This window comes from Prionailurus bengalensis, chromosome B3 (assembly GCF_016509475.1).
Source record: "Prionailurus bengalensis isolate Pbe53 chromosome B3, Fcat_Pben_1.1_paternal_pri, whole genome shotgun sequence".
Taxonomy (NCBI): domain Eukaryota; kingdom Metazoa; phylum Chordata; class Mammalia; order Carnivora; family Felidae; genus Prionailurus; species Prionailurus bengalensis.
The window spans coordinates 112,527,392-112,554,911 of record NC_057355.1 but is presented as its reverse complement, the minus strand read 5'-3'; the positions used below and the strand labels follow the sequence as shown (position 1 = coordinate 112,554,911).

At 36.8% G+C, this 27,520-nt stretch overlaps 1 protein-coding gene across 12 annotated transcripts in view; it reads right to left on the bottom strand.

Moving 5' to 3' along the window:
• Positions 1 to 1,004: 1,004 nt before the first annotated feature.
• The window catches only part of FUT8 (fucosyltransferase 8), a 311,102-nt gene continuing 284,586 nt past the window's right edge, over positions 1,005 to 27,520 (bottom strand). For all 12 annotated transcript variants that reach the window (XM_043556372.1, XM_043556375.1, XM_043556378.1 and 9 more), the window contains 4 exons: positions 20,482 to 20,728; positions 16,265 to 16,441; positions 10,163 to 10,313; positions 1,005 to 2,009 (listed from right to left, as the gene is read on the bottom strand). In XM_043556372.1, the coding sequence (XP_043412307.1) occupies positions 1,692 to 2,009; positions 10,163 to 10,313; positions 16,265 to 16,441; positions 20,482 to 20,728 (893 nt within the window). In that variant the 3' untranslated portion in view covers positions 1,005 to 1,691. The remainder of the gene's footprint in view (positions 2,010 to 10,162; positions 10,314 to 16,264; positions 16,442 to 20,481; positions 20,729 to 27,520) is intronic.

The window sequence follows — 27,520 nt, the reverse complement described above, 5'->3', positions numbered from 1 at the left end:
ATGACTTTTATTTGTACCAAAACGAAATTGAAAGTTGCATGCTGACACTATAGGTAGGTAGTTTTTGCTCTTAGGAAGACTTGACCAGAGAGAAGTAGAAAGAATTTAGGGAAGTTTGGTAGGGACATTTTGCATATAGGTATTTTCATTTAGTGAGAATGTGAAAGATAGAGTTTTCTGTCTGGCATTCCTGGTATTCAACCAGGTCTGCTACTAGTTCTTAATGGATCAAATTCTTCTTTCAGAAGGTAGAACAGATGCTATGAAATATTTTTGCCATACATCTAAAGGAGGCAGGCTGCAGAAAATAGCAAGTGACTCTACAAGGAGAAGAGTGATGTTCAGAGAGAAAGCATAGAGGGCATCCAAGTCTTGTCTTTTGAAGTGATTCTCTCATGGAATTACTAAATGAAGTATATGGAAAGGATAATCTCAAGCCCATTTTGGATCTCACACTGGTTCCTTTCTCCTTTGTTTGGATAATTCTACATATTGTGAGATATGTACTTTAGAAACAGAGACAGCTTCCCAGCTCCAAATGTTCCTGGTACTCTCAAAAGCAGGACATGGTAGGAAAGGGCACAACTTGCTTCCTGGCTAAAACAACAGGACTCAACTCACAAAGAGTGACAATAAGAAATGTTATCAACAAGATTGAAATTGTTTGTTTTGGAAATGGAAGTTACAGTTCCTCTGGGGCAAGAAGTGTGATTATTTAATTCAACTAAAACAAACAAACAATGCCCAAAGTAAGAAAATAAAAGCTCTCAAAGAGTATTCTTAGCAACTTTGTAATGCATACCAACTAAATTCAGTTTTCAGTGTTAAAATGGACTAATGACTCTTTGACCTAAGACCTGAGTAGTCACTCAATCAGAAACAGAAAAAAAAAAATAATAATAATAATCAGAAAAACTATAAAACTCCTTTTTATCATAGTTTTCCTACTTAAAACTTAACCACCAAATCATCCAATGATGTAAAATTCTAGAAACTTTACAAAATTCCTCTTTTTAAAATTTATTTTTTGTTATCAAAGAGAATGTCCAGAAACATTGAGTACTAAAGATCTGTTCATGGCATTGTTTTACAAAAGTTCCTAATGGAGTGTGAATATTTTATTTTCTGATGTATCCTTCACTTATTAATGATGAGGTGGGTGAACTGATGCAATTACTTAAAAAAAAAAAAAAATCCAGACAAAAACATCCATTCTCATTCTGAATCTGCTGAGTGGAGTGAATTCAGTGGTTACAATAGCACCACTGGCAAAGGATCAACCTCCTGATGTAGGGAGCTATTCGGGGTCTTCTCATTAGGTCACAAAGGTCTTTCAGATATAGGCACCATGTTTGAAGTCTCACACAAAATGTCTGTGTCACTTAAATTACACAATGTGGCAGTGTTTGTCTCATGGGGACATAATCTTGAAAGAAGGGGCAAAATAGAAAACAATCTGTTTGTATGTTATATGTGAGTACATTATTGGACTGTGCATGAGTTGAAGGGCATTGTGGCCCTTGTTAAAGAGTAATTCCACCAATGAAGCATCTGTCAGTTCCCAACTGCTCCTGGTGCTTGAAGGTGTCTACTCATTTCACCATGTGTTGTAAGGTCAGGGCCTTCTTCGTCTACTGTTTGGCTCAAATGGTTTTAACTGAGTTTAGTTGTCCTTCTCTTCCATCTAAGCTTTACTTCTCAGCCTCAGGATATGTGGGGTACTTGACCGTTTCTATCTTCTCTCGGACTTTGTAGGAGGGATATAGGCCCGTCCTTCCCAGTTTCCTGTTGACACCTTTAGAATAGCCATCCCAATGATTTCCAGCCACACCAATGATATCTCCAGGTTCCATGGGGATTTCATCTACAGTTCGAGGTTGGTGAGGATAAATGGCAATCTGGTTGTGGGCATTTTGGCCCCCAAAATAGTAGATGTCATCCAAAGAATGGAAGTTTGCAGAAGCATCAGGATGAAGTGTTTGCATGATTTCATAAGCGACTCGACAGACCTTGGGAAAGAATGAAAAAAAATGTATTAGTATACATGAGATCTTCTTCATAGCAAACTGAAGGCCCTTGACTAAACAGACTAAGACTAGAACAGGACTAGGACCGGGAGGATGGGAAGTAGTAGATTCTAGTCACAAGTTTTTACTCTATTTGCTCTGAGATACGGTACAAATCATTCTTCATCTTTGTGTATCTTTTTTTTTTTTTTTAAACATAAAAGATTACTATAGCTAACATCTTTGGGAACAAAATATAAACTACAAAGTACTTTAAGAAGATGAATCAGTTTTAATGAACATTTATTAAGAGCTTCACAGTACACCTCGTGTTGAGCACTGGTTACAGAAAAATGAGTAAGACATAGTTTGTGTCCTTGAAGAATTTAAGGTTGAGGATTAGGAATATAAATACTTTACACAAACGCTGCTGCTCCCTTCCCTTCATTCAGTCTCAATGAAATGCATACTCTCTTCTGCTAGATTTGGACTTATCTCAGAACTCTTCTCAAAAGAAATTCATGTAATTATTGACAATGAACTAGCTTTGGCAAGTGAGCTAAAACATATCTGCCATTTCTGTTCTAGAGTTTTAAGTGTCCTGAGTAGATATAAGCATTCGAGGACTGAAATAAGATGTGCTAATCTTTGGTGAAGATGTATCTGCCTGATGCATGTAAGGCTACTTAAAAGATTCCTATGTCCAGAGAATATCTACCATGCCCACTGGATGGCCACTGAAATTCCACAATCTGAGATTCACACATTGAATCTGATGCTTGGTGATAAAGTTGAACTATAACTATTTTCATAGGGGGATAGCATTTTAAGCAATTAAAAAATATGTTCATTATAGAGCAAATGGGTTTCAGGAACTTCTCTAAAAATAGGTGAAGACAGAAAAGAGAATGCTATCATTTTGCTTCTTCCATTATACATTGTGAACAGAGAACTCAAGTCATATTAAAAAAATTTTTTTCCCTAAATCTCCAGTTGTAGTTGTCTCAGTTAATTAAGCTTTATTGTCTCTATACCAATACTTTTGCATTTATTTAAAATGATACTACTAACAGTAATTGTTGACCTGCTCAGTGGAGCAATTTAGGATTGCCCAACAGTCTTTTAAAACTCTGGTATTTATGAGATCAAAAGTGAGTGGAGACACTCATCCTTAATTGTTATGAGCAAATGAAATCTGATTAGGTTAAGCATCACCTTAACCTCTTAAAGAATCTGAATTTCAGGAACTTGAGGGATGCTTTTCAAATGCTATATGTAACTTGCAAATGAAACTAAGTTTAGAAAATATTTAAAATTTTGCAAATATGGACTAAAATACAAGGAGAATCAGTGACCTGCCCAAATTCTAGTGCTAGAATTTCAACTAGTCATAGAACCAAGACAATGACTTTACTTGTAAGTTTCTACTTCATTAACAAACTAACTTTATATTGGGGGTGCCATGGTACAACTGAGATCACCATTAGAATACTGAGACTATAGCAAAATGAGGGTCAAAAAGGTTTGGAATGGGAACATCAAAGTCAGCCAAAGGCCCACACAGGGCAAGCAAAATCAAGTGGAGCGTCTGGGAAGGAAGAAACTAATTAAAACAAAGCAGCTCGGACAACAGCCAAGTATAGTTAACAGTGATAGAGGCTAATATTTTCTGAGTTTTTGCTGTTGGACATTGTTTGTAGGTATTATTTAATTTAATCCTCTAAGTAGCCCCATACAATTCTATCATACTCATTTTAGAGGTGTCAAAGTTCAGTTAAGGAATCTGCCCAAGGTTACACTATTATTAAGTAGTAGATTCCAGTTTGGAACTCAGGCAGTTTGTGTATGTTTGTAAACTCCTAAGCATATTTTCTCTTGTAGATCCTGTTCTCCATGTTTGGATTATAACACCAGAATGGTAAAACACAGGGCCAAGGCAAGCCATGGGCAAACTTGACAGTTGTTCCCCACCACCCCCCACCCCCGAGCCCCTCCACTCACTCTTCAATTATATCTAGCCAGGAATGCAGGAGCTTGCACTGCCTTTGGGAGGACCACAATGTCAGTGTGGCAACAAACCCTGATGTGCTCCTCCTCTCCACTATTAAGTGTCTCAGTCTCATAAAGACACTGCCTTCAGTCCTACACCCTTAGGGACCTGCTTTCTTTGGGGGATAATCCTAATAATCAATATATATTTTGGTATCCACAGTTGTTGCTGTGTCAGCCTATGGATAACATGTATTTTCTTCCAACAAAGAAAAATGAATGGTAGAAATTTCAGACACTGAGATGGGCCAATATGGGGACCTTTATCCTTTTCATAATAATGGTAACCCTATGAGTTGGTTGCTGCTATTATCCATATTTTACAGCAGAAGAAACCAGCCCCAGAAATATTAAGTAGATTTCAAAAAAAAGGGGGGGAGGGATAGGGGAGGAAGGAGCTAGTAAATGGTACAGCCACAATCACAGTTCTTTTGGGCTCTCAGCTGTACACTAAACTGCCTTAGGATAAGAACCTAGTACTGTGCCTGCCACATAGTAGGAGCTCAGAAAGAGCTGTTGAATGAATACTGCTTCATTCATAATACTAGCCTAGCAGTGAAGATCCAAGTCCACGAGTGGTATTTAATCCCCAAGATCCCATATAACATTCTTTGTAGTTAAAAAATTTCTCTATTTTAGCCATCGGGAAATTTACTGCAAAGGGCTAGAAAGAGTACTATAATGTTGATGTTTGCATTTAATTACCCTTAGGCTTCATCACTAGGCTTTACTAATCCAAATTGTGTGGCAGGTAAATGAAGGCTTTCAGTTGATATCAATACTCAGTTTGATACTAGACAGGTAGCATGATGGATGCAAACCCTCTGGCTTACAAAGCAGTGGCTGGCCATATGTAGTAAGTTTCATTTCATTTATTTCATGTCAGTGTATCATTTAGTACACCACTAAGCACACAGTAATGGGTAAGAGCAAAAATGTTGCCAAAGAATAAAACACAGATACAACTGTATTAAACCAAATAAATAAATAAGGAGAGGAAGGTCCATTAACCTGAATTTTATCCCTGAGGAGTAACCAGCTGAGTTTATATGAGACTCCAAAGCCTTCTCAGAGCAGATGGGATCTTGTTTTGTTGTCAAAATAGATGGGGCTGGGAGATCTCCTAGTGTGAGAAGTTAGAAGTAGTTCTGGTCTCTTTTGGTGATGCTGAGAGATCCATGCACTTTTCCTACATACTATGTTGTTCTGCTATTCGATGAGAGAACAAACAATATCCACTGTTGTTTCATGGGCCATACCTCAATGCCAGAGTCATCTGTCTAGAATAAAATGAATGTAGTATATGGTTTTTCCCTTTGGGCTTTCCAACATCTGATTCGAAGTGTAATGAGGCCAGTTGTGTTATGTGTGGATTTGGAATCAGACAACGGAGAGTGCCATGAGTATGTTGTATTAAGTGTGAAAAAGAAAAGTGTCACAGGGGGGAAAAAAGTAAATTTGTCCTATGGTGATTTTAATGGTTGAAACTACTGAAAAATGTTGACTGCTTCTTAAACAATGCTGTTGACCCAAAGCCTACTTTAAAGTGAGCATCTATGACAATGTCTGTAATCTGATTACAGAGTAATAAAAACTGATTCAAAAATCTGATAAACAATAATAACTTCTGTTATTTCACCAACTGCAGTTCCTTTGCTTCATATTTTTTTTTAATTTTTTTTTAACGTTTATTTATTTTTGAGACAGAGAGAGACAGAGCATGAAGAGGGGAGGGGCAGAGAGAGAGGGAGACACAGAATCTGAAACGGGCTCCAGGCTCTGAGCTGTCAGCACAGAGCCCGACGCGGGGCTCGAACTCACGGACCGTGAGATCATGACCTGAGCCGAAGTCGGACGCTTAACTGACCAAGCCACCCAGGCGCCCCTCTTTGCTTCATATTTAAGACAGTTTTATTAAATAGGAAAATAAGTGACAAAGTAGATGCTTTGGGTATAGGCAACTTCCAGTAACACAGAACACGATTACAGTATTTGGTAGAATAGTTTGGAATGTGATTGCACAGCTTTCAAAACTTACTTGATGTTATTGGAAAATGTTAATACTGCCTCTAATTTTCAGATTAAATCCTGAGGATTGTTTTCTTGAATTTATGAGGCTTTTAGAACAAACTTGGTTTTGAGAAACAGTTCTGATGAAGGGATTCAGAAAACTAAGTGCAACAACAGTAACAAAATTAGAGCATAGAGTCATATTATTGGCTTAAAAAAATTTTTTTTTTCATTTAAGGAGAGAAAATTCCCAGATCCCATTTATGAATATAAAACCAAGAAAGCTTAGAAGCCCTGAGACTGAGGGGGATGGGTCCAAAGCCTTATAAGGAATCCCGATTAAGGTGCCGTGATAGTCGTGCCTATAGTTTCTCAAACATCAATCAAGTCTTGCATTTTTCCTTTGGGCATGACATTTCATTCTTCCATTATCATTTACAGTCGTTCATGGTCAACATATAAACTCTTTCTCACTATTCTCTTATGCTGTAATAGTGCTCAAAGGATAGTTCACAGGAGACAAAACTGTCAAAGCATTATGAAGAAGATATTAAACTTGTTGTCACTTTCTAATAATCTCTTGGAATATCAAGGAAAGTTTGAGAGTTGGTTGTTCATATTTTATTCTGGGCTGAGATTTGATTCCCAGTGTTTTATTCTTTTGTCACCATTTTGGAAGTTAACATTTTAGTCTTCTCCCATTTTCTAGTATGCCTATGGCATATATAGGAACATCTGCAGGTTAATTTCCCTAAAGTCAACAAGTACATAATTTTACTTGCACTTGTTAAAGCAAATACTATTACTTATCATTTACCCTTTGGGAATGAAGAGCTTTTGTTCCTGAAAATTTATATTATATGGTGATGTTCTCTTTCAGTAGCTAAATAAAATAGAGTTGAGGTGGCATGTTGGCACAGAGAAATTAAAATGTTGAATGTTACTGGCTACTCTTCTCAACGAAGAACTGTTATACCCGCTCAATGCACATGATTATTTGGTGGAACCTAAACATTGCCCATGAGCACAAGCAGAAGTAACAGAGTCCTTGACTATCATGTTTCTCGCTCCTCCTAAAACATGAGAGTGTATGGTCTGAAATGGGGCCATGTGAAAAAAGCTTGCTAAAATAAATACCGTAGAGTCTCTCTAACAGGCAAAGGTATTCCTATACCTTTCCCTACATAAATGACAACAGCTACTAACATTGTATTTAATACATCACTAAGTACTTCTCAGTGCTTTACATGTAACTTTTAATCATCCCCAAAACTCTATATAGTAGGTGCTACTACTATTTTACAGGCAGGGAAAAATAGGTCAGTGACATTCTAAGTAATCTGTTCAAATGTCACCCAGATATACTAAGTGGTCAAAGTTAGATTTAAACCCAGACTGATCCCAGAATCCATGCTGCCTCAATCTTGTTCTCTGCCTAGAAGTCAATGGCTTGGCATTTTGATGCTATCCGTGACTTTTTCTCACACTCCATTGGCGATTATGATGAGACATTTCTGGGGCAATTTCAAACAATTCCAATTTTGGTTTATGGCAAGAGAACTTCTACAATCAAGCAACCAATTTCATTCACACTGTAAAAATAGTGAACCGTACCAAACCCATTTTTTTCTAAAAATATTTTCAAAAAATGCTGGAGTGTAAGTAAGCCCAAAGATTTATCAGTGAATGTGGAATTATTCCAATCTCAAAGGCTACAGCTGATAGTCATCAAGAAAGGTATGTGATGATGGCAGTGATCATATTTAGCAAACTGCTCCTCATTATATAAGTGTATTTTTACTGTTAAACTTTTAATTCTGAACCCTAACATAAAAACTTCTGAGATATTCAAGTCTATTTTGGGATACAAGGTATTAGTTTGAGTTTTGCTTTGGTTCAAATGAATAAAAGTTATTTTGGATGAACCGTTACTTGTCAAGCGTTTTTAGAAACAATATAGTATATGCGCAAATCTCATTCCTTTGGAGAGAAAAAGTCCTCTGAACACCACTCTTTCTTCATATGAACAACTTCTCTGAACCTGAGGTCTGGAGAACACACTGAAGTTGATATTATTCGCAAAATAGAACAAAGTAGTATGAACAATAATACGCCCCTCAAGCTTGGACGGATTTCCACTATCATCAGGTAAGAGAAGTTCTGATTTCTGGGTCGAAGTTAGAATCATGAGGTTGTATGAATCAAAAATTCTACAGCACATCCTTGAAAAGAAAAAAAAGATTTTCTTTCCAGAATGAGCCTAATGGTATTATTAAGAGCTGGAAGAAGGAAAGCAAAATACAGCACATCCCTATAAGTCTCAGTGCCTGCCTACATGCAAGGCTGCTCAATGTTCAGACATGTATATATTTATTTCATTTTCCAGCTTTCTGACCACAGCAGTGATTCTCAATAAAGGCGATTTTGTCCTCCCCACTGCTGTGGGATATTTGGCAACATCTGAAGATATTTTCAGTTGTCACAACTTGAGATGGGGGTGCTATTGGCCAGGAACGCTGCTCAGTATCTTACAATGCCCAGGACAGTACCTCACAACAAAGTACCTGACTATAATGCTAATAGTGCCTAGGTTGAGAAACCCTGGACTTTAGATAGGCCTAAAATCTAGGCCTACAGAGGAGGTGCTCCACTTGGGAAAAATGACCCTTGATTCACTCATTCAAAACAATAAGCATTCAAAAATGTGTATCGAGGTAGTTACTAGTCATTTGCACCTGTTGATCAGGTGGGCACCTAGCCAGATTCTCAGTAACAGTTGAGAGATACCAAGTAATTATAATACCCCTGTCTACCTCCTATGAGAATAGAAAAGGGAGCTTCTCAAAGATGGAATCCTCATCCCAGTTAGGAAAAAACATCAGCAGTGGATGCCTTCATGGGAACTTGAAGGCCAAGGAAATTTTCTGTTCTGATGAGGACTGCTGCTATGTGACTTCTGTTCTGGGTAGCTGGGTAGCTGGTAGGTTGTATTCTTATTCCATACTGAAGGAACTCCTAGTCTTTGCTGAGACAGGTATCTTTCCAACAATCATATCATTGTCCCATTGTGACAATGTGCATTGTCACAAAATTAAAAAAAAAAAACTGTCCATTTCTTTATACTCTCTGAAGTATATTCCCATGAAAATGATGCGACCTTCCTTTTCACATTGTCTTTTCTCTGCTTCTTTTAAGCTTTTAGGCATACATTTATCTTACATGATCTATATTTCTTGGTAATTATTCTCCAATTATTTCATATGAGTATTTTGCTCACTAGATTCTGGACCAGGATAAGATCCATATATTCAATCTCTCTGGAAATCCCCTCTGCACCTAATATAATTCTGAGCACAAATAGTCATTTAACAGCTTGTTGAATGAACTAACCAGTAATATGCACATAAATGAGAGAGCAGAATAAAACCAACGATAAATATTTCTATGCTGATATTCTACTGTGTATACAAGGCTGATTGGGCCACTCATAAAAACAAATACACCAAGCCCCTACCATACAATTATCTGCAACAATTAAACTCAAAAGAATGATTACAATATGGTATTGCTTAAATTTAATGTATAGTTTCTTGCATGGTAGAAATGTAATAGGACTTGAAAAAGAATTACATTTACTCTTTATTTTCTATAAAGCAATTGAGTGAGACACAATGCTTGGCATTTCAGTCTCTCAGTATCAGTGCATTGATGTGTAGAAGTGGATGGATTCCGGCTGCATACTGACTGTATGCAAAATCAGAAAGTATTAAGTAAGTGTACTTACTTGCTATTTCAGTTAAATGCTGTGAACATGCCAAGTACTTTAAACAACTCCAGTAGCGGCTTCAGCAGAGATGTATTCAACCATTGCTGGCAAGCAACTAAATACTCGGTGTACTTGAATAGCTACTTTTTTGCAGGGGAAGGGGATGGAATTTCCCCATTCTTTCACAAAAGGGATTGTTCCCAAATATTAAGAAAATTACATCTGAGTCATGATAACTTTAAACACACACACATACACAAACCCAAGAACTTTCTGAACTCAATATGACCAAAAAATACTGACCACTTAAAAATACCCTACTATCGCTTACCTGGGATGAAAAAGTACACACTAGGAAGTCTGCCTGGGAGAGAAAGTGTATATCCAGGATCACACCCCGAAGCGAATTTTCTGTGTAGCGATTGTGTAGTCCGGCTGACCAAGAGATAGAGTTATCACTAATAAATTCGTAAGTGGGGTACCTGTAAAAAAGAAATAAATTTTTACATAGTCACTGAAATCACAGTACTCTATCAGGATGTAGTATCTTATCAGGAGGAGGCAGAACTACTCCTTTGACCAAAGCTCTTTTTTCTAACAGTAAGGAGAGCTTTAATTATGGCGTTCAACAGAGTAGTGGATGACGCATCTTTGAATCCATCAGTGGGATAGCAAACATTCTGGAGTATGTTACATGTTATTGGCACATCATATAATATACACGTACATGTATCAAAATGACCCCTCACGTATCAAAATTCGTAAGAGTTGAAGGCTCCTTATTTTCTTTGTAATGAGTGACTTCTATGAGGTTTTTCAAGCTGCCTTCACATTTGGCCATTGAACTTTTCCTTTAGAATATAAAAATCGTGATTAAATTTCATTTAAATTTTTGACTTAGAATTTGTGATCATTGAGACTTATCTCCCCTAACCCCCATCCTGAAAGCACCATCTTACCAACAACAATAATGGAAAACTAGTTTAATTCATTTATAAAAACAAATTCCTTGTAGATGTCAACTAAGCAAGATTTTGGTAGTCTTGAGATCGGGTATGTGCTTAAAAATATTAAAACAGGATATCTTTAAAAAGCCTACCATATGTTCAAATGATTCTACTGTGAATTAAGAGGTTTAATTATACTCTAGTATAGAGTGAATACATTTTCTTCGTGCATGGGGTAGATCTTCAGAGTTAAGTTGCGAACTTTGGGACTTACAAGAAAATGGGCTAATGATTGTACCTGCTTTATACAGTTTTGTAGGAATTAAATACATTAAGCAATGTAAAGTGCATAGAGGAGTCCCACACATGTAGTAAATGCTCAGTAAATATTAGCTGTGATTGTTAAACATTCTTCTGCGGATACCCAGCTGGTCTTATTCCTTACTTCCTTTAGATCTCTGCTGAAATACAGCCTTATTAGTGAGGACTTTGGCAATTTCTATCTCTTTCACCTGCTTAATTTTTCTTCATGACCTTTATTATCATTTGACATAATATGTATTTACTATTTATTTACTGCTTGTATCTATTCCCACCTCCATCATCCCTAAGTGGAATGTAAACTCTATAATGAGGCATTTCATCTGCTTTGTTCAATGTATTATTCTCAGTACCTAGAAGAGAATCCGGAATATAACAGGATCAATGAATATTTGTTGACAGGGTAATAGTTCCTATTTATAAACCCCAAACCATCAAGAGTCAGTTTACATGTCTGTCTCCCACACAGTATTCCCCAAAGGTTGGGACTATACTTTTCTTGGCATCACACAATGCTGTGTGAGTCAATACATGCTACATCGGTAGTACTCACTACCTATGTCTGGGACTTCTTCCTCAGCCCCTAACAGCTGCTTCAGATTTCTCTCCATTTCACAGCCACCAAGGAGCTTCTTCTCATTGCCTCTAATGATGACTGTGACGGCAAAGTCTCCGAATGCTGTTTCAGACTGGTAATCAGTGTTCAGATCCATTTGGCTTCATTATTTTTGACATTTTACCCTCCTCAGCCCTGAATCAGGGAGGCGAAGGAAATGTCACATTTGTTCTAAAAAGAAAACAACCCCAAGGACTTTTAATGTGATTCTTGTGGAGCTGCATATCCAGGTATGGGGCAGAAACAGCAACAAATAAATATGAAAAGGCCGGAGGAGAGAGGAGAGGGAATTGTTAAAACACACCAGTACAATTTTTATCCTTGAATAGAAACTAACTCTGTCAGCAAGGTTTGGGTGCTGAATGAAAAGAGTGATCTTTTTACTGAGAAGTGACAGTAACTTTAATGCCCTTCCTAACTTAAAGACCCCTCCCTAGAACCAAACCAAAAGAACACCTAAGTTCCTCAGGGCTCACCTGTATGTGCAAAAGACTGCTTGATGAAGGATACTGAGTTTAGAAAAAGAAACTGAAACAAAGTAAATAATGGAAGAGGGAGACTTTGCATCTCCAATAATGAGCATGGAAATTTTTGCACAAACATGCTTCTTTCTTGTCTTTTGCCCATAAGTATGTTGGCAGAGGAATTCTTTTACTGTGAGGTTGTAGAGATTGGCAGTGATAAAAAGAATATTTTTTTCCTCTTCCACCTTATAAAAATTTGTTTATATTACTCACAAAGGACTAAGTTAAAGTTATAAACTGACGACACATTTTCTTTTCTAAAGTCTTTCTCCAGGCTGAGGGAGATACTCTTCATGATTTCACTGCACCTGGTATACAACTCCTTCCGGACATCCATCTAACTACACTGTAATTATTTGTTACACCTATACTGCCCACCAGTTGGATACTCCTGAAAAAAAGGAGCAGCATATTACCTTCTATTTCTCTTTGTATTCCTAGTGCCCTGTAACTGTATCTAGCATATTACAGTTCAATAAAATAATGAAAAAATTAACCACTCTTTACGGCTGAGCCTTCATTTCACAGGGCAACCAAACACTTAACAAAAACTTTTAAATAAGTTTTTCTTGCCTCTATTTATGTAAATGAAACTAAGTTTAGGAGTGCTCATCTAGCATTTTTGATAAAGAGCAAACTACATATGTAAATATTTACCCTGGGAGATTTTTAAAGACTTGTTTCTTCTCCTGTTTCACCCCTGCTCCCAATCTCCACATCTTAGGATACAATGTTGGACAGACAACTTTAATAGTTCTTACTTCTTTGCCAATGAGTGTGATTTAAACACTCTACCAGTGAATTACCTAAGAGAGTTATCTCCACATTGGCAATGGTTGCCACAGTCAGTGGGATGCGGTGCCAAAATCTCACGGATGAACTCAGTCTTAACCTAGAGAAACCTGATGTATGATACCAAGCAGCAAGACATTAACTGCTCATTTTCACACAGAAGCCACACATGTAAAGCTAACCTTGACCGCTTTTACAAAAGATAAGCTACCCAGAAAATAGATTCTCCTCTGACTGTGTGAATTCTATGTATCATTTAACCATCATTCTCAGTTCTTTACCCTCTTGAAGCACAAAGTATCATAATGACTCTGTACTCAATATACTGTGATGAGAGATTCAGTCATGCTTCTGGTCTCCTAAAACAATGGCAGAGGTTTTATGATTTGCTTAGGTTTCAAAACCAATCCTGACAGGTCTAAAACAGAGTTCAGAGTAGAAAAACACAGAAGCAAAATAATGAGAAACAGCATCTACATTCCTGAGAAGATCTTCAAAATGACTCAGAAAATTAAAATGAAAGGACTTGCAAAGAGGTAAAAAAAAAAAGTGCATAAAATGCTGCTGCAACATTTCTAACAGAATATGGGAAAGCTGTCTCTTGAACTACCATAGACAGAGGAGATAGTAGCTGCTGACCGTGAAAAGGAAATTCAAGTTTTACTAGTCCCATAATCGTGGTAACTACTAATGCCAACTGTACTGTAAGGGTTGCTTAATACAAAAATACCATGCTGTACTATGGATCAAAGTTGTAAGATGCCCATATCCTTTTATCTAAATATTTCCAAAGCCTGAAACCTAGCTTAAGGAAATAATGTGGATAACTTTAGGAACACACTGTAGCATTATTTATAAGAGTAAAAAACTGGAAATGACATTAAGTGTCCAATATTAGAATGAGCAAGTAAGCAATGGCACATCCATACAGCAGGTATGTAGTCCTTAAAGGGGACATTTAAGATAATTATTGTTTTAGTGACCTGAGAAAATGGATCCATTGCTGTATTAAGTAAAAAAGAGTTCAAATTATATAGAATAGGATCAACTACTAAAATGGGTAACTATATAAATGACTAAAGGGAATATATCAACATTTAAATAGCTGTTTCCACTGAGTAATAGGACTGTGGGTATTTTTTCTTGCTTGTATAGTTACCAACTTCCATATCGTCTAATAAGCATGAATTATTTTGCTCATCAAGGGAAAAAAAAAAACAGGAAAAGCTTGTGATGCTTCAAGAACAAGTAAAAGAGTAGATAACATTTTAATATTTTTTCAATTAAGCTACAAATTCAATCTGGTATTTTAAAATGAAGGAGCATGGTGAACTATTTCTACTCTGCTTCTAGATATCAAACTGGAAAAGTATCTGTGAAAATTTTGTATTGTGTTTTTTGCCCAGATGTTCATTTAATCCTTAACTGTAAGTATGTAACTTGGCTTACACTTGACTGATGAATTTCATGGTCCTGTGTATGTCAGTGAGTGAGAGAGAGAGAGAGAGAGAGAGAGAGAGAGAGAGAGAGAGAGAATATACTCATAAAGGGAGTCTTAAAAGAAAAAGCAACTTATATCCAGTTTAGATTCTTAGGAGGGAGAAATAGGATTTAAACTATTATCTAATGCTTCGAATAAACATCTACAGTATAGTCCTCATTTCAAATTTGTTTTTCTCCCCAACCTCTATTTGTGACATAAGAAATGGACCAAAGAATAAATAAATTAATTAAAAAGTCACTAGCTTAAGTGATTAACATCTAATAAAATGTTTTCAAACTGATGGAATTGAAATAAACATAATTCAGTACTTACTGGGCACTTACTAGAGGTAGTTACTGTGTCTAAAGTACTTCTAATCCAGTGAGGGAGACAGAGGTAAGCAAGTGCTAAACACCAAGTCAGAGCAATGCAGACAGGAGGGACACTTCGGGATTCAGGGATGATTTCTGGAGCACACAGTGTCTGAGCAAAGCTAAGAACACAGATTCTTCTCCCTCATTCTTTTCTTTCACAAATTTAATACATCCCTTATTTATTAATAATAAGTAAAGGCCAATTCTAGGTTCACCTAGATCCTATGATAAATTCCCAATTAGGATCACTGTGTTTATGTGTTTTCTTAACCCCTTATGTTAACCCTATAGTAGCACTATTCATACTGTAGAGTATGAGTAATTGTCTGTTCCCCCACTAGATTGGGAATTCCTTGAGAGCAGAGTTATCTTGCTTATCACGGAATCGCCAGCACCTAACACAGTGCCTGAAATATAGGCATGCTCTATAAATGACAGATTACTGTTTTACTGTTCAATACATACTAGCAATTCTTACTCTTCCACTTATAAAACTTATCTGATTATTTTTCTTTAATATAACTTCCAAGTTCCAGAATTTTTTTTATAAGATGAACACTTACACATATTTAAAAAAAATTTTTTTTTAACATTTATTTATTTCTGAGAGACAGAGAGAGACAGAGCATGAGCAGAGCATATGAAGGGGAAGGGCAGAGAGAGAGGAAGACACAGAATCCAAAGCAGGCTCCAGGCTCTGAGCCGTCAGCACAGAGCCCAACATGGGGCTCGGACTCACAAACCACGAGATCGTGACCTGAGCCAAAGTCAGACGCTCAACTGACTAAGCCACCCAGGCACCCCAACTCACACATATTTTACATATGTTTCAGTTGCCCATTAATTGCTAGTGAAGATAGTGAGAGCAAAAAGGCAAGCACCTGGTATGTTTTATTGCTAGCAGTCTTATAGAGTTGGTTAGAGTTATGGACTGAATGTTTGTGTCCCCCTAGAATACCTATGTTTGAGCTGTGATAGTATTTGGATATGGGGCCTTTGGGAGATGATTAGGATTAAATAAAGTGCATGAGAATGGGGCCCTCATGAAAGAATTAATGCCCCCACAGGAAGAGACACCAGAAAGCTTGCTCTCTCTTCCAAACACACAGAAAGGTCATGTGAGTACACAGCAAGATGGCAGCTGCCTACACACCAAGAGAAGAGGCTTCAGAATGAAATATACACCTTACTGGCACCGCAAATACTCTTTGATTATATTAACAGTCACAAAGGTACACAGTTGTTTGAATTAAAAAAAAAAAAAACTCCAATAATTAGTAATAATATTATAACAAGAATGACAAGTCATGGGAATTAAGGATTCCTTTCAACTGAAAAAGAGTCCTGGTCTAGAATCACTAGTTCATTTAACTTACTTTGTTTTTGCCTCCTTTAATAAAGAAGGGTCATCCGTCGCCAAATATACTCTTCGTTTATCCACTTGCATTCTGCGAGAGAGAAGCTGAAAATGTTCTTCAACGTGTACCATGTATTCCTCAATGGGATGGAAGGCTGCTTCTGTTCCTACTTTGTCTGTACGTCTGACGTGTACTCTGGGGGGCAGAGGGAGAAAGTCAGACTCTGCTGATAATGTTCTGATCCTCTGATCCACTGTGTACTTTTAGGCTACTCAACTTTATACCTTTATTTATGGTGGCATCACAGACATTTTAAACTGATTTTTTTTTTCATTTTTGCCATTAGAAAAATTAAAATGTTTTAAAAATTCAAACACATACATTCTAAATATATTTGCATGTTAACACAATACAAGGAGAATTAGAAAATAAGCTTTAGAAGAATGCTTTCTTATAAAGAAAGTAGCATATCCAAGAACAGTAGAATAAATGGAAGATTCCAGAGTTATACTCCATATAAGCAGCAAAATACCTACCAGCCTCCCAGAAAAAACTGGATATAACTTTTTAAGATTTTTGGCAACAAATGATACCAAGATTCATAGTTGTTATTACAGAATATTAAATACATTGTTTACAGCATTTGATGCCAACTTCTCTCATTCTTCATTTTACCCTGTATAGTTACTATAACTGCCAGCTTATAGAATTGAAAATTGTCTGAGGAAAACACAGACCTTCAAGAATTCTTCCTAATGCACAATCAAGGCAGGCAAACCTTTTAAGAATTCTTACTATTCTAAGTTCACAGAGACATTCTACCCCTTTTGTTATATGCATAATGAATTTCCTTTTGCTGTTTTTCATGCTGTCAAACACAAGTAGGTATTGATCTCATCTGTCCTATTGTAAAAAAGTTCTAAAACTGTAAAACTGGGGACAAAGATTTACATCGTCCTGTGTTGACTTTCACAGTATTTTCCTCCCATCTTAGTGCTTTCAAAGTAATTGTAATGAAAATAACAATGGTCATAGTTTACTTTCATAAATTAAAACTCTCCTTAAATTTGCCCTTCCTGCATCCTCCCCACCCCTCACCAAATTACTAAACCACTATTCATATGTGGGAAAAAGAAAAAAGTAAATTTGTTTCCCTTTAGGCCATGGTATATAGGCATGCCTTAGGTCGAGCCTAAGCCCAGCTTTTTATTGTGAATCTGGAAGGCGGATCTGTTTTCACTGCAGCTAATCTGATATCTTTATGGGTATCCTCTGCCTTCCAGACTATAGTCCAGATATGCACACCTTTATATTTACACGTATTCTATCGTTGTTTCCTTCCCACATCCTTCTTAATCACTGCTTCTCTCTCAGGAAATTGGAATTGTTCACTGGGCTCCACAGGGATAAACAATTCCACTGAATTTCAATGAAAAGTTTATAAGAAGAAGCACTCTTTGATACTGATTTCATCATGTACTTTCTTTAGCTCTAACATTTAAAATAAGGGTCAGTAACTTCTATACATATGAAGACTAAGACACGAGGGAAGATGTTAGGTGGGAGATAGGAAAATGAAAATGAAAATAAAAACAAAGAAGAGCTGAAATAATGGAAGGAAGAATCAAAGGAAGAGGAGCATAGGAAGTACTGGCAGAGGACTACTGAGAAATCTTTTCAAGTCTCCAAGTACTACTGAAATTAGGCCTGGATCAAGAATTTTGAGAGGGGCATAATGGAGTCTCCATGGAAGACTCAGAATATTAGTCCAGTGAAGGATATGAGAAATCGTTTTAATTTAATGTAAGTTTTTCAGACATTTAAGGAAACTGATGCTTCTGAAGACATATCAATGAACAAAAAGACAACATAAGGCAAGAGGAGGCTGGTTTCTCATACTTTTCAACCCAGTCCTCACAAAAGCAAAAGTTCCTTGTGTACTTGCCTGACTTTCACTACAGTTGACTCTTCAACAACACGGGTTTGAACTGTGCAGGTCCGCTTATACACAGATCTTTTACAGTACAGTACTGTAAATGTATTTTGTCTTCCTTATGATTTTCTAATAACACTTTTTCTCTAGCTTATTTTATTGTAAGAATACAGTATATAATACATATAGCATTCAAAATATATGTTAACTGACTGTTTATGTCATTGGTAAGGCTTCCAGCCAACAGTAGGCTATTAGTAGTTAAGTTTTGGAGGAGTCAAGTTATACATGGAATTTCAACTGCATGGGGGGTGGGGGTCAGCAGTCCTAACCCTGCATTGCTCAAGGGTCATCTATATCAAATTATCAAGCTCTTTCAGGGCAGGGAATGTGATTTTATTTATTTCCAATAGCACCAAATATAATGAATAAATGACTGAATGTTGTGTGGACACAAAAATCTAATTGTTTAGTATCATGTAAGTAGAAACCTTACATACCATCTAACTTAGTTTTTTTTTAGTTTTAAACAAATGAGGAAAGAGTGGCAATCAATGAAGACCTGGAATGATCAAGTACGCTGCCCAAAGTCACACAACTTGTTAGTAGAAGTTAGATGGGACCGCCAGATTCGTGAATTTGAGCACCCTTCTCTTTCATTCCAGCACACTACCTCAATGTACAAATAACTCAATTGTCTCTGGTACTGCAATTTTCTGTATTTGGCCGACTCTCAATATGATGTATGGTCCATGGATAATTAGGCCATGCCAAACTACAGGAAAGCTTCCAAGCAAAGTTAAGATGGTTTTTAGTCCTGGCTTTGCCTTTATTAACTCTGGAACTCTGGGCCGAGATTTTCTTCCCTTTAATTTCCTAACCTATAAGACAGCTATCTCTACTCTTTTCATAGGACTGTGTTATAGGATCAATGAGATAATGCATTTGAAGGTATTTTGGTAATTTAATTACTATTCTTTTACCTTTCAAGATCCTGTTTAAACACGGAAGCTATGAAGACTTTCCTCCTTCCCTGAACTCTCGTAATAATTTTTACACTTCTCTCAGGGTATTTATCACATTCTGCCCATATAATGTTAGCTGTGTATGTCTCTTTTCCAACAGACTGTAATAATCTAGAAGGAGCCATTAAAAAAAAATTAATCTCTGTCCCCACAGTAGCAGGTGTTCAATAAATGTTCTGCAAATAAGTGAACAAATCAACACCTATATTAATATTAATCAATAGCTGATTTTATTACAAACAGTATAAGCTACAGAATGTCATAGTCTAGCCTACAAGTCTATTTTTAGAAATGATTTTAGCATCAGTCTTTCTGAAAGGTAATATTTTACAGTGCATTTTTTCCACTGAACTAAAATCCTTCCTTTTATCCTTCTTATCACATCACTTTTAGGGCAGGTATTATCCTCCCTATTTTACAGATGGAAAAATCAAAGCCCAATACTATTATTAAGTAACTTGGTCTAGAATTAGAAAAAATCCAGGAATATTACCTAGGTCACTTAAATCTCAGTCCAGTACTCTTTCCATTAGGCAAAGAACATTTTCCCATGGTATGAAATCTGCCACCCGGACCCAGGAAAATTCCTCTTTCCATAACTTTTTATGTATGTGTATAGGAGCACAAGCTTATGCACAAAGATGCTTCTTTGTATTCTTCTTGGTGGTAGGATTTCCTGATATATCTTCTTGAACATAAGCATGAGGCTGAATGCATATGTACATGATAAGTCCCAAGTGGGCCAAGAGATAATTTTAAATAATAATTTTAACATTATCTTACATTATAAATACTATTTTTATTATCAAAACAGCTTCCAGGGCAGAAAACAGAACACCAAAAAATGCAAAATAATCATCAGTGGTAATTAATGAAGACTAACAAAAAGTACAATAGAAAAGCTATAAATGTGATAGCTTCATCTCATGGTCTTGTTAGGATAAGATAAGAGTCATGTATAGTATCCAAACTACTCTCAGTAAAATACAATTTTGTTGTTTTCCTCAGAAGAGACAGGCAATTTCAGAAATAAGGGTTTAGTACATTTGTTGAATGAATAAATAAGCGAATGGGGGTAACAAAGTATGACAACTCAACTGTTCTAAGTGAACAAAGGGAGAATGATCTCCCTATGACCTAAGGTGAACTCTGGAACATCTGTTTTAGGGTATGGCTTGAAAATTAAACTATATCATAAAGTTCACAATATATTGTAAAGTACACATATCTCTGCTACTACAACATCACATCATGAGAGGAATAAATCAGATTCTTACCCAATAACTGGATGTTTGAAGCCAAGCTTCTTAGTAGTCTCTTCTATTTCCTTTTCCAGCCAAGGTTGTGGGCGGATCAAGTATTTGACAAACTGGGACACCCACCACACTGCAGGATCACCATGGACTCGTACAAGCCGATCTGCAAGGTCTTCTGGTACAGCCAGGGGCAAATATGGTGGACGAGGATGAAGACTGTCTACAATGGGGAGCTCAACCACCTGAACATTTTTGTCCTTTACTTCACCTGTGAGAATATCAAAACATATCATCACCACACTGTATTTCTTATACAATTACCATTGGAGAACTCACTCTGGATGCTTTCATCCTCATCGCAACTCTAAAGCAGTATTACAGACGCAGTTAAGTAACTTGCTCAAGGTACTAGCACAAAAGTGACAGAGCTAAATTTCCCATTTAGGTTGGTCTGCTTCTCAAGTCCATGATCTTTTTTTTTTTTTCCCTGTCATAACATGCTGCCATCTCAACACCTCATACCGCAGATAAGGATGCACCCAGCACTCAAAGAATCTAATCAGAGAATAACCATATTGCTAGTGAACACAGCCAGCTAGGCAAAGTTCTGTTTTCTGTCATCATTTTTGTTTTTGAACCAGACAATAAAGTATTCTCAAAACTTCCAGATTGTCATTATAGCAAATGGCTCTTTCATTAATTTCATGACAGAGCACCATGACTCTAGAGATACCTAAAGATTACAATTATAAGCCAAGCAGTTATATCTTTTAAAGAAAAAAAAAAAGGTAATTCTAAAGTCTTTTTTTTTCTTGGCCAAATTATCTATTATGTTTTCAATGATGATAACAATAAAATTTATGTTGATTGTTTATCTGGACATTAAATTAAAATTAGAATAGAGATTAGATGCTAATTTTTGTAGATGATGATTAATTTCAGAATCCAACTTCTATATATCATTAATGATACTGCTGTTCTATCAATTTTATAATGCAATGACAAGAACAACCCAAAATGGGATAAGCCAGCAACTTTATTTTAATTACTTTATTATTTTTTTAATGTTTTATTTATTCTTAAGAGAGAGAGAGAAACAGAGCATGAGTGAGGGAGAGGCAGAGAGTGGGACATAGAATCTGAAGCAGGCTCCAGGCTCTGAGCTGTCGGTACAAAGCCAGACCCGGGGCTCGAACTCACAAGCAGTGAGATCATGACCTGAGCCGAAATTAGACGCCCAACGGACTGAGCCACCCAGGCGCCTGCCCCTAAGCCAGCAACCTTAGATATCGAAGACCACATAGTAGTAACTAGAAGACATGAAGATACCAGGCAGAGAAATTTTATAAATATAAAATGTACTGAATTAAAATTTCAATAACAGAAAATATTAACCTGAATATACAAAATAATTCCAGTTAATCACTGGACCATTAAAGAAAGAATGCACTTGTAGAGAATAAACCTAGAAGACTTTTAAAATGTATTCACCAGAATGGAACACAGTCCTCAAATTCTGTTTTTCTGCATATATGCAAAGTGTTTTATAGTAAATCTCATCATCTGGGAATGTAATCACTCAAACTACATGATTATAAGAAAGTTGGTTGGCATAACTAAAAATTAAAAATGTCTGGTTAATATTCTCTCTCTCTGACATGTAAAACTCATTTCAGGACTCTTAGAACAAAGCCCTTGAAACATGACATTTGTTGCATGAATAGATGTCACTAAAAAAATTTACCACCAGCACTGCAGTTCATCTGGCGTACTGGTTAAGACAGAGGTGGGCACCTTTATCAGACAAGATACTATAATTAAGAGTGTATGGGGAAAGAGTAAGCTGCACTTTAAATTAAGCTCTAATAATCTCCCAAAGGCAAGAGAAATTGGGTGCTTTCTGTGATATGGACATGATAAGAGACATAGCACATGAATGAGAGGAAAAAAAGGAAGAGAAAACAGTTCTTTTTTATAAAAAGGAGAGAAAGAAAGAAACAATCTAACTTCTTTTATATGACCATAAATAAAAGCAAAATTAATAGGGCTACCTTCTTTTTGAGATTTCTTTCTAACACGGTTCTTCTTCTTCTTCTTTTTTTTTTTTTAATGTTTATTTATTTTTGAAGGAAAGAGAGAGTGTGAACAGGGGAGGGGCAGAGTGAGAGGGAGACACAGAATCCAAAATGGGATTCAGGCTCTGAGCTGTCAGTGCTGAGCCAGACGCGGGGCTTGAACTCACAAACCATGTGATCATGACCTGAGCTGAAGTCGGTCACTTAACCGACTGAGCCACTCAGGTGCCCCTCTAACAGCGTTACTCTAAATGCTCTGTTTAAGTAGCTCTGTCTTTCACTGATTGCCCCAAGGCCTCAACTTTCTTACAGCTAGTCCTATTGACAGCTTTAAGAAATAAATCGAAACTATGCCTATATCTTCAAGACAGAGAATATAGTTTATTTTTGTTGGTTCTTTGTTCATTCTTCATTCATGCATTCACTTCACTTGTTCAAATATTTATTGAACACTGCTATATGCCAAACATTGTATGAGGTAGAGTATACAGTGATAGCATGGTTCGTGTCCTCCAAGATTTCTAGTTCGAAAAACCTCACCCAGAACTGACTACTTTCGTGGAAGAAAAATAAAATAAAATAAAATACCATCACCAAAAAAATGTGTTATCAAAAAGATATCAATACTCAACTGCCTAGTAAAATATTAAGAAAAGGGTATTTATTAATGAAGAAAAAGGTTAGCTTCCTCAGCAATGATATATTTTAAAACAAATGAAAATAACATAGTATATGCTATGGTTAGAAGGTCCCTTTTTTTACTTGGTTTACCACCCAACATTTTTTATTCTACTGGCATTTATATTCAAAAGAATTTAAATCTGGAACAGATCCTAGATTAGAAATGATCAATGCTTAGTGGTTTCTAAAGTTTAGTCATTTATGTATTCACATTATAATTTTTACCATATCCATGTATTATCTGTATTAATGTTTTAAAAATTCATTTTAAAACTTACATGAATTTATTTTATAGATGGCAACTAGAAGTATAACTTCACTAAAAATGAAACCATATCACTAAATTCTATATAGATACTATTGCCTATGAAGGGCCTTGAGCTCAGGCCAGATTTCTATTAAAAGAAGAGATTATCAGTGAGGTTAAAGGGGTGTATAATTGCTTTTCCCCTTACATCTCCTATGAGTTTCAAACCAAATGAGAGACAGAGAGAAGAATAAAATGGCAATCAAAATATCAGCTTGATTACCAATAAGGATGAACTAAAGAATGTAGTTTATTCTTTGAATTTATGGCCTTATGGGTTTTCTAATAGTTTCCACCCAATCCCAATCCTAAAATGAGTCTGTCAAGCAAGGCCTAGTACACTGGGGAGGAGGAAGAGCATGCCTTCTGAGAATGGGCTGTGCCATGAGAGAAGCCAGACAGGGCTATGTCTCACACATTTGTTCCTCCCCCTAAACTCACCAGTTGTACACACTACTTTCCTTTCAAGTGGAAGGGAAATGAGGTAGACAGAAGCAAAAAAGCACTGCAGCACTTTCCCCTTTGAAGGAATGGAATTAATTACCCTTCTATAGAACGTCTTGAGGAATTGGAGGATTCCCCGTGCCTGTTCCCACCCATCTCCACCCCCAAACAATTATCCAGTGTTAAAGAACTATTGCAAAGATTTCCTGACACCAAATTGAGAATTTGTCTGACATAATCAGAAGGGCTGAAAAAGAAATAACTTTTTCAACTATTCAACTCGATGGTTGTTTTAATCTTTTATCAGGAAACTGTCTGAAATTATCTCACATATGCCACCTAAATTAATCTCTAGTAATCTGTGGTAGATTCAGAGTTTGAGAAACACAGATTTACTTAAACTCCCTCATTTCACAGAGGAAACAAACTAGAGAGGTTAAGCGAATTTCTCAAAGTAATAATACAGCTAAATAAAAGGGCCAGGATTAGGCTCTATTGTTTACCACATTACTTATATTGCATTCTGCTTTCTGAAAACTGTATGTATATATTTCGAAGCATTTAAGTATGTTCCCTTTTGATCAATCAAGAGTGCCTTGTCATTCTATTAAGATGTTAGTGTTTAAAAAAAAAAAAAGCACTGCACTAACTTTCCAGCAAGAGAATGTTTTATATGTGCAAGTCATACAAAAGTCAGCACTATGCATTTGTAAAGAATCAGAGCAAACTAGCCTAGGAATTATACAATTGAGAGCTCAGCTCAACTTGAACTGATATGACCACTATTAATTATTTCAGGGACTCATTTTTTTTTTTAATTTTTTTTTCAACGTTTATTTATTTTTGGGACAGAGAGAGACAGAGCATGAACGGGGGAGGGGCAGAGAGAGAGGGAGACACAGAATCGGAAACAGGCTCCAGGCTCTGAGCCATCAGCCCAGAGCCCGACGCGGGGCTCGAACTCCCGGACCGCGAGATCGTGACCTGGCTGAAGTCGGACGCTTAACCGACTGCGCCACCCAGGTGCCCCATCAGGGACTCATTTTCAAGACTACCTCCTCTTGTTGCTAATTCTGGTCCATACGGTCATTCTCTGCCAAAGGCAGGGAAGACTCAGTCGGCTTCCTGGTACACTTATAGCCCTCTGCCAGTAGCATAGATAACTCTTTGACAGGGAGGATGTCCACAGCTGCAGGCAAGTCCCTCTAGCAATTCATGGCAACTCCATTTAAAAGCATTAGTCTATTATCATTCCTTGTGCCCTAAGACACAGACCCTACCCTGGAATTAGTCAATTAGAATTATTAATCATCAGTAGACTTCAATAGGAAGGTCTTAACATCTACCATGAATGAATAGGTTCTGCTATCATGAAAAACATTTCAGGGGTGGAAAAGATTTTGGGTCCTAGTCCATGAGATTTCTTCTGTATTTACTGTCTTCTTTCTTCAGTTGCTACTCAGTGACTTGTGAGAGAAACACAACTAAACTGGAGGGTGGGCGATGGGGGTGGAATCTCTTGAAGATAAACCTCAGACAGCCAAAATGGTCAAGGTAAAGACGTTTGGAATAGGGTTGCCAGTTGAGAAAAATCTCTAATAAGACATCACTACCTGGAACTCAAATTTCACTTGGGGTGAGGTAGGGATTATTAGTAACTTTTTGGCAATTCTCAACCAAAAAAAGCTGTTTGCTTTATGGTCTCAAGACTCTTAAGAAGGTTGCCCTCAATATCCACATAGGTCCAGGCTTCTCTCAACTAGGTGTAGAGGGGTAGAATGAGGTTTTAATTCCCTTCCTAAGGGTGGCCTTGAATGGTTATAGCTAGTAAATGCCATCACACCCAACAGCCTTTCCACAGACTGTGTCAGCTGCTGAGATTCATGGCCCTAGTTGAGGCTAGAACAAGGAGAGACATCAAACAAATATGGTCAAGCAAAAGCCTATTCACATGTATATAGTGCATAGTGATTACAGGCATGGGCTTTGTTAGGACAAAAACTACTGTTCAAATACTCTATCACTTCACAGTTGTGTACCTTTGGATAAGTTGTATTTAACTTCACCCCAGTTTCTTCATCTGGAAAATGGCATTGATAATAGCAACTTATTCATCTGGAAAACGGGATTAATTACAGTATCTTACTCACTGAGTTATTTTAAGGATGATTTATTACATGGAAAAAGCTGAGCACAATGCCTGATACATACTAATTCTCAAAAAATGTTAGTTCTTTGCCCTAGGATCAATTCTGTTGAACAATTCTCAAGAAGCTAGTTAGAATTTGACCAAGGAAAAGATTATTTGCTAAAATATCATAGTCTCTGAAAAACATATCAAAGTGCCCATTTCAGTGAGCCAAAGATATACTCCCAAATATACTAGATATAAACAGATATTACACCCAAAGGAAATCTTATTCATACTGTTTACCATAGGCAACAGAACAATAAGCAGCTTTTATCTTTTCAAAATATTCAACAAATGTTCAAATAGAAGGGTAGCAACTCTGGCTACCTAAAAGTTCTGACATCCTATAACTACTAACTTGACTAAAAGCAAAGAACAAGACTGTTCCACGCTGAAAGCGCGGAATGGCAGTAAGTTGTCTAAACTAGTAATACTTCCCGTTCGTGTCACAGCAAAGAGTTTGTATGCTTAAATTACATCCACGAAGATTATTTGGACTTCTGGGATTTACATTTTATTTACCACTATGTGGCCAAATATGGCTGATTAAATTCATACTAAATTCTCTGAGACTTGTTACAGGAGGCACAAGTAAAAGGACATCAAGACTGAAAGCTAACTAGCTGTGGTGAGACCCCTTCAGGGACCAGGGGATTTTCTTGATTTTACTTGGACACAATAAGATGGACATTAAAAAAAAAATCACATAAATGTGTGAGGTCTGTTCTTCAGGATTTTTAACAATGATGACATTAATATTTATACCTTCATTTAATGAATGACTGTGCTCTGCTCTCATCTAAAACACAAAGGAAAGATATACTATTAAAAAGCAAACAGCTGGGCTACTTTCTTTCCTTTTGTTTTTCAACCATTGCGGCTGACAGAGATTTTTTTCTTGAACTTGAATGAGCAACTGTCGCTTGCCATATGAATTCCATCACTGCTCTACTTAAGCAACAACTCAAAAGACTGTTATTACTGCCAGTTTGAAGCCTTCAACCAATTGAGTGAAAGTTCTAAATTCAATCATATGAAACAAAGTGCAGTGTTAGCAACATTCTTAAGAATTAGCATATCACACTATGGGAATGATTGTGCAGCATTCTTATGAGGTATTTGCTGCTTTTACTAGCACAGAAATGCCTTGCAAAGGCAACCAGACTCATGGTTCACTGACCTCAATGTTACTCTGACAGACTTAACTCTGGATAGGGGACTGAAAGAACGGCTAATGGAAAATACGTAATATCTTAGTGAGTTATGCAGTTCAGGATAATGCAGGCAGGACAGTATCAAAAGAAAAGAGAGCAAAGAGATTTTTTGCTTCATTTCACTAAACAGAAGGCTCCTTGCAGTCAT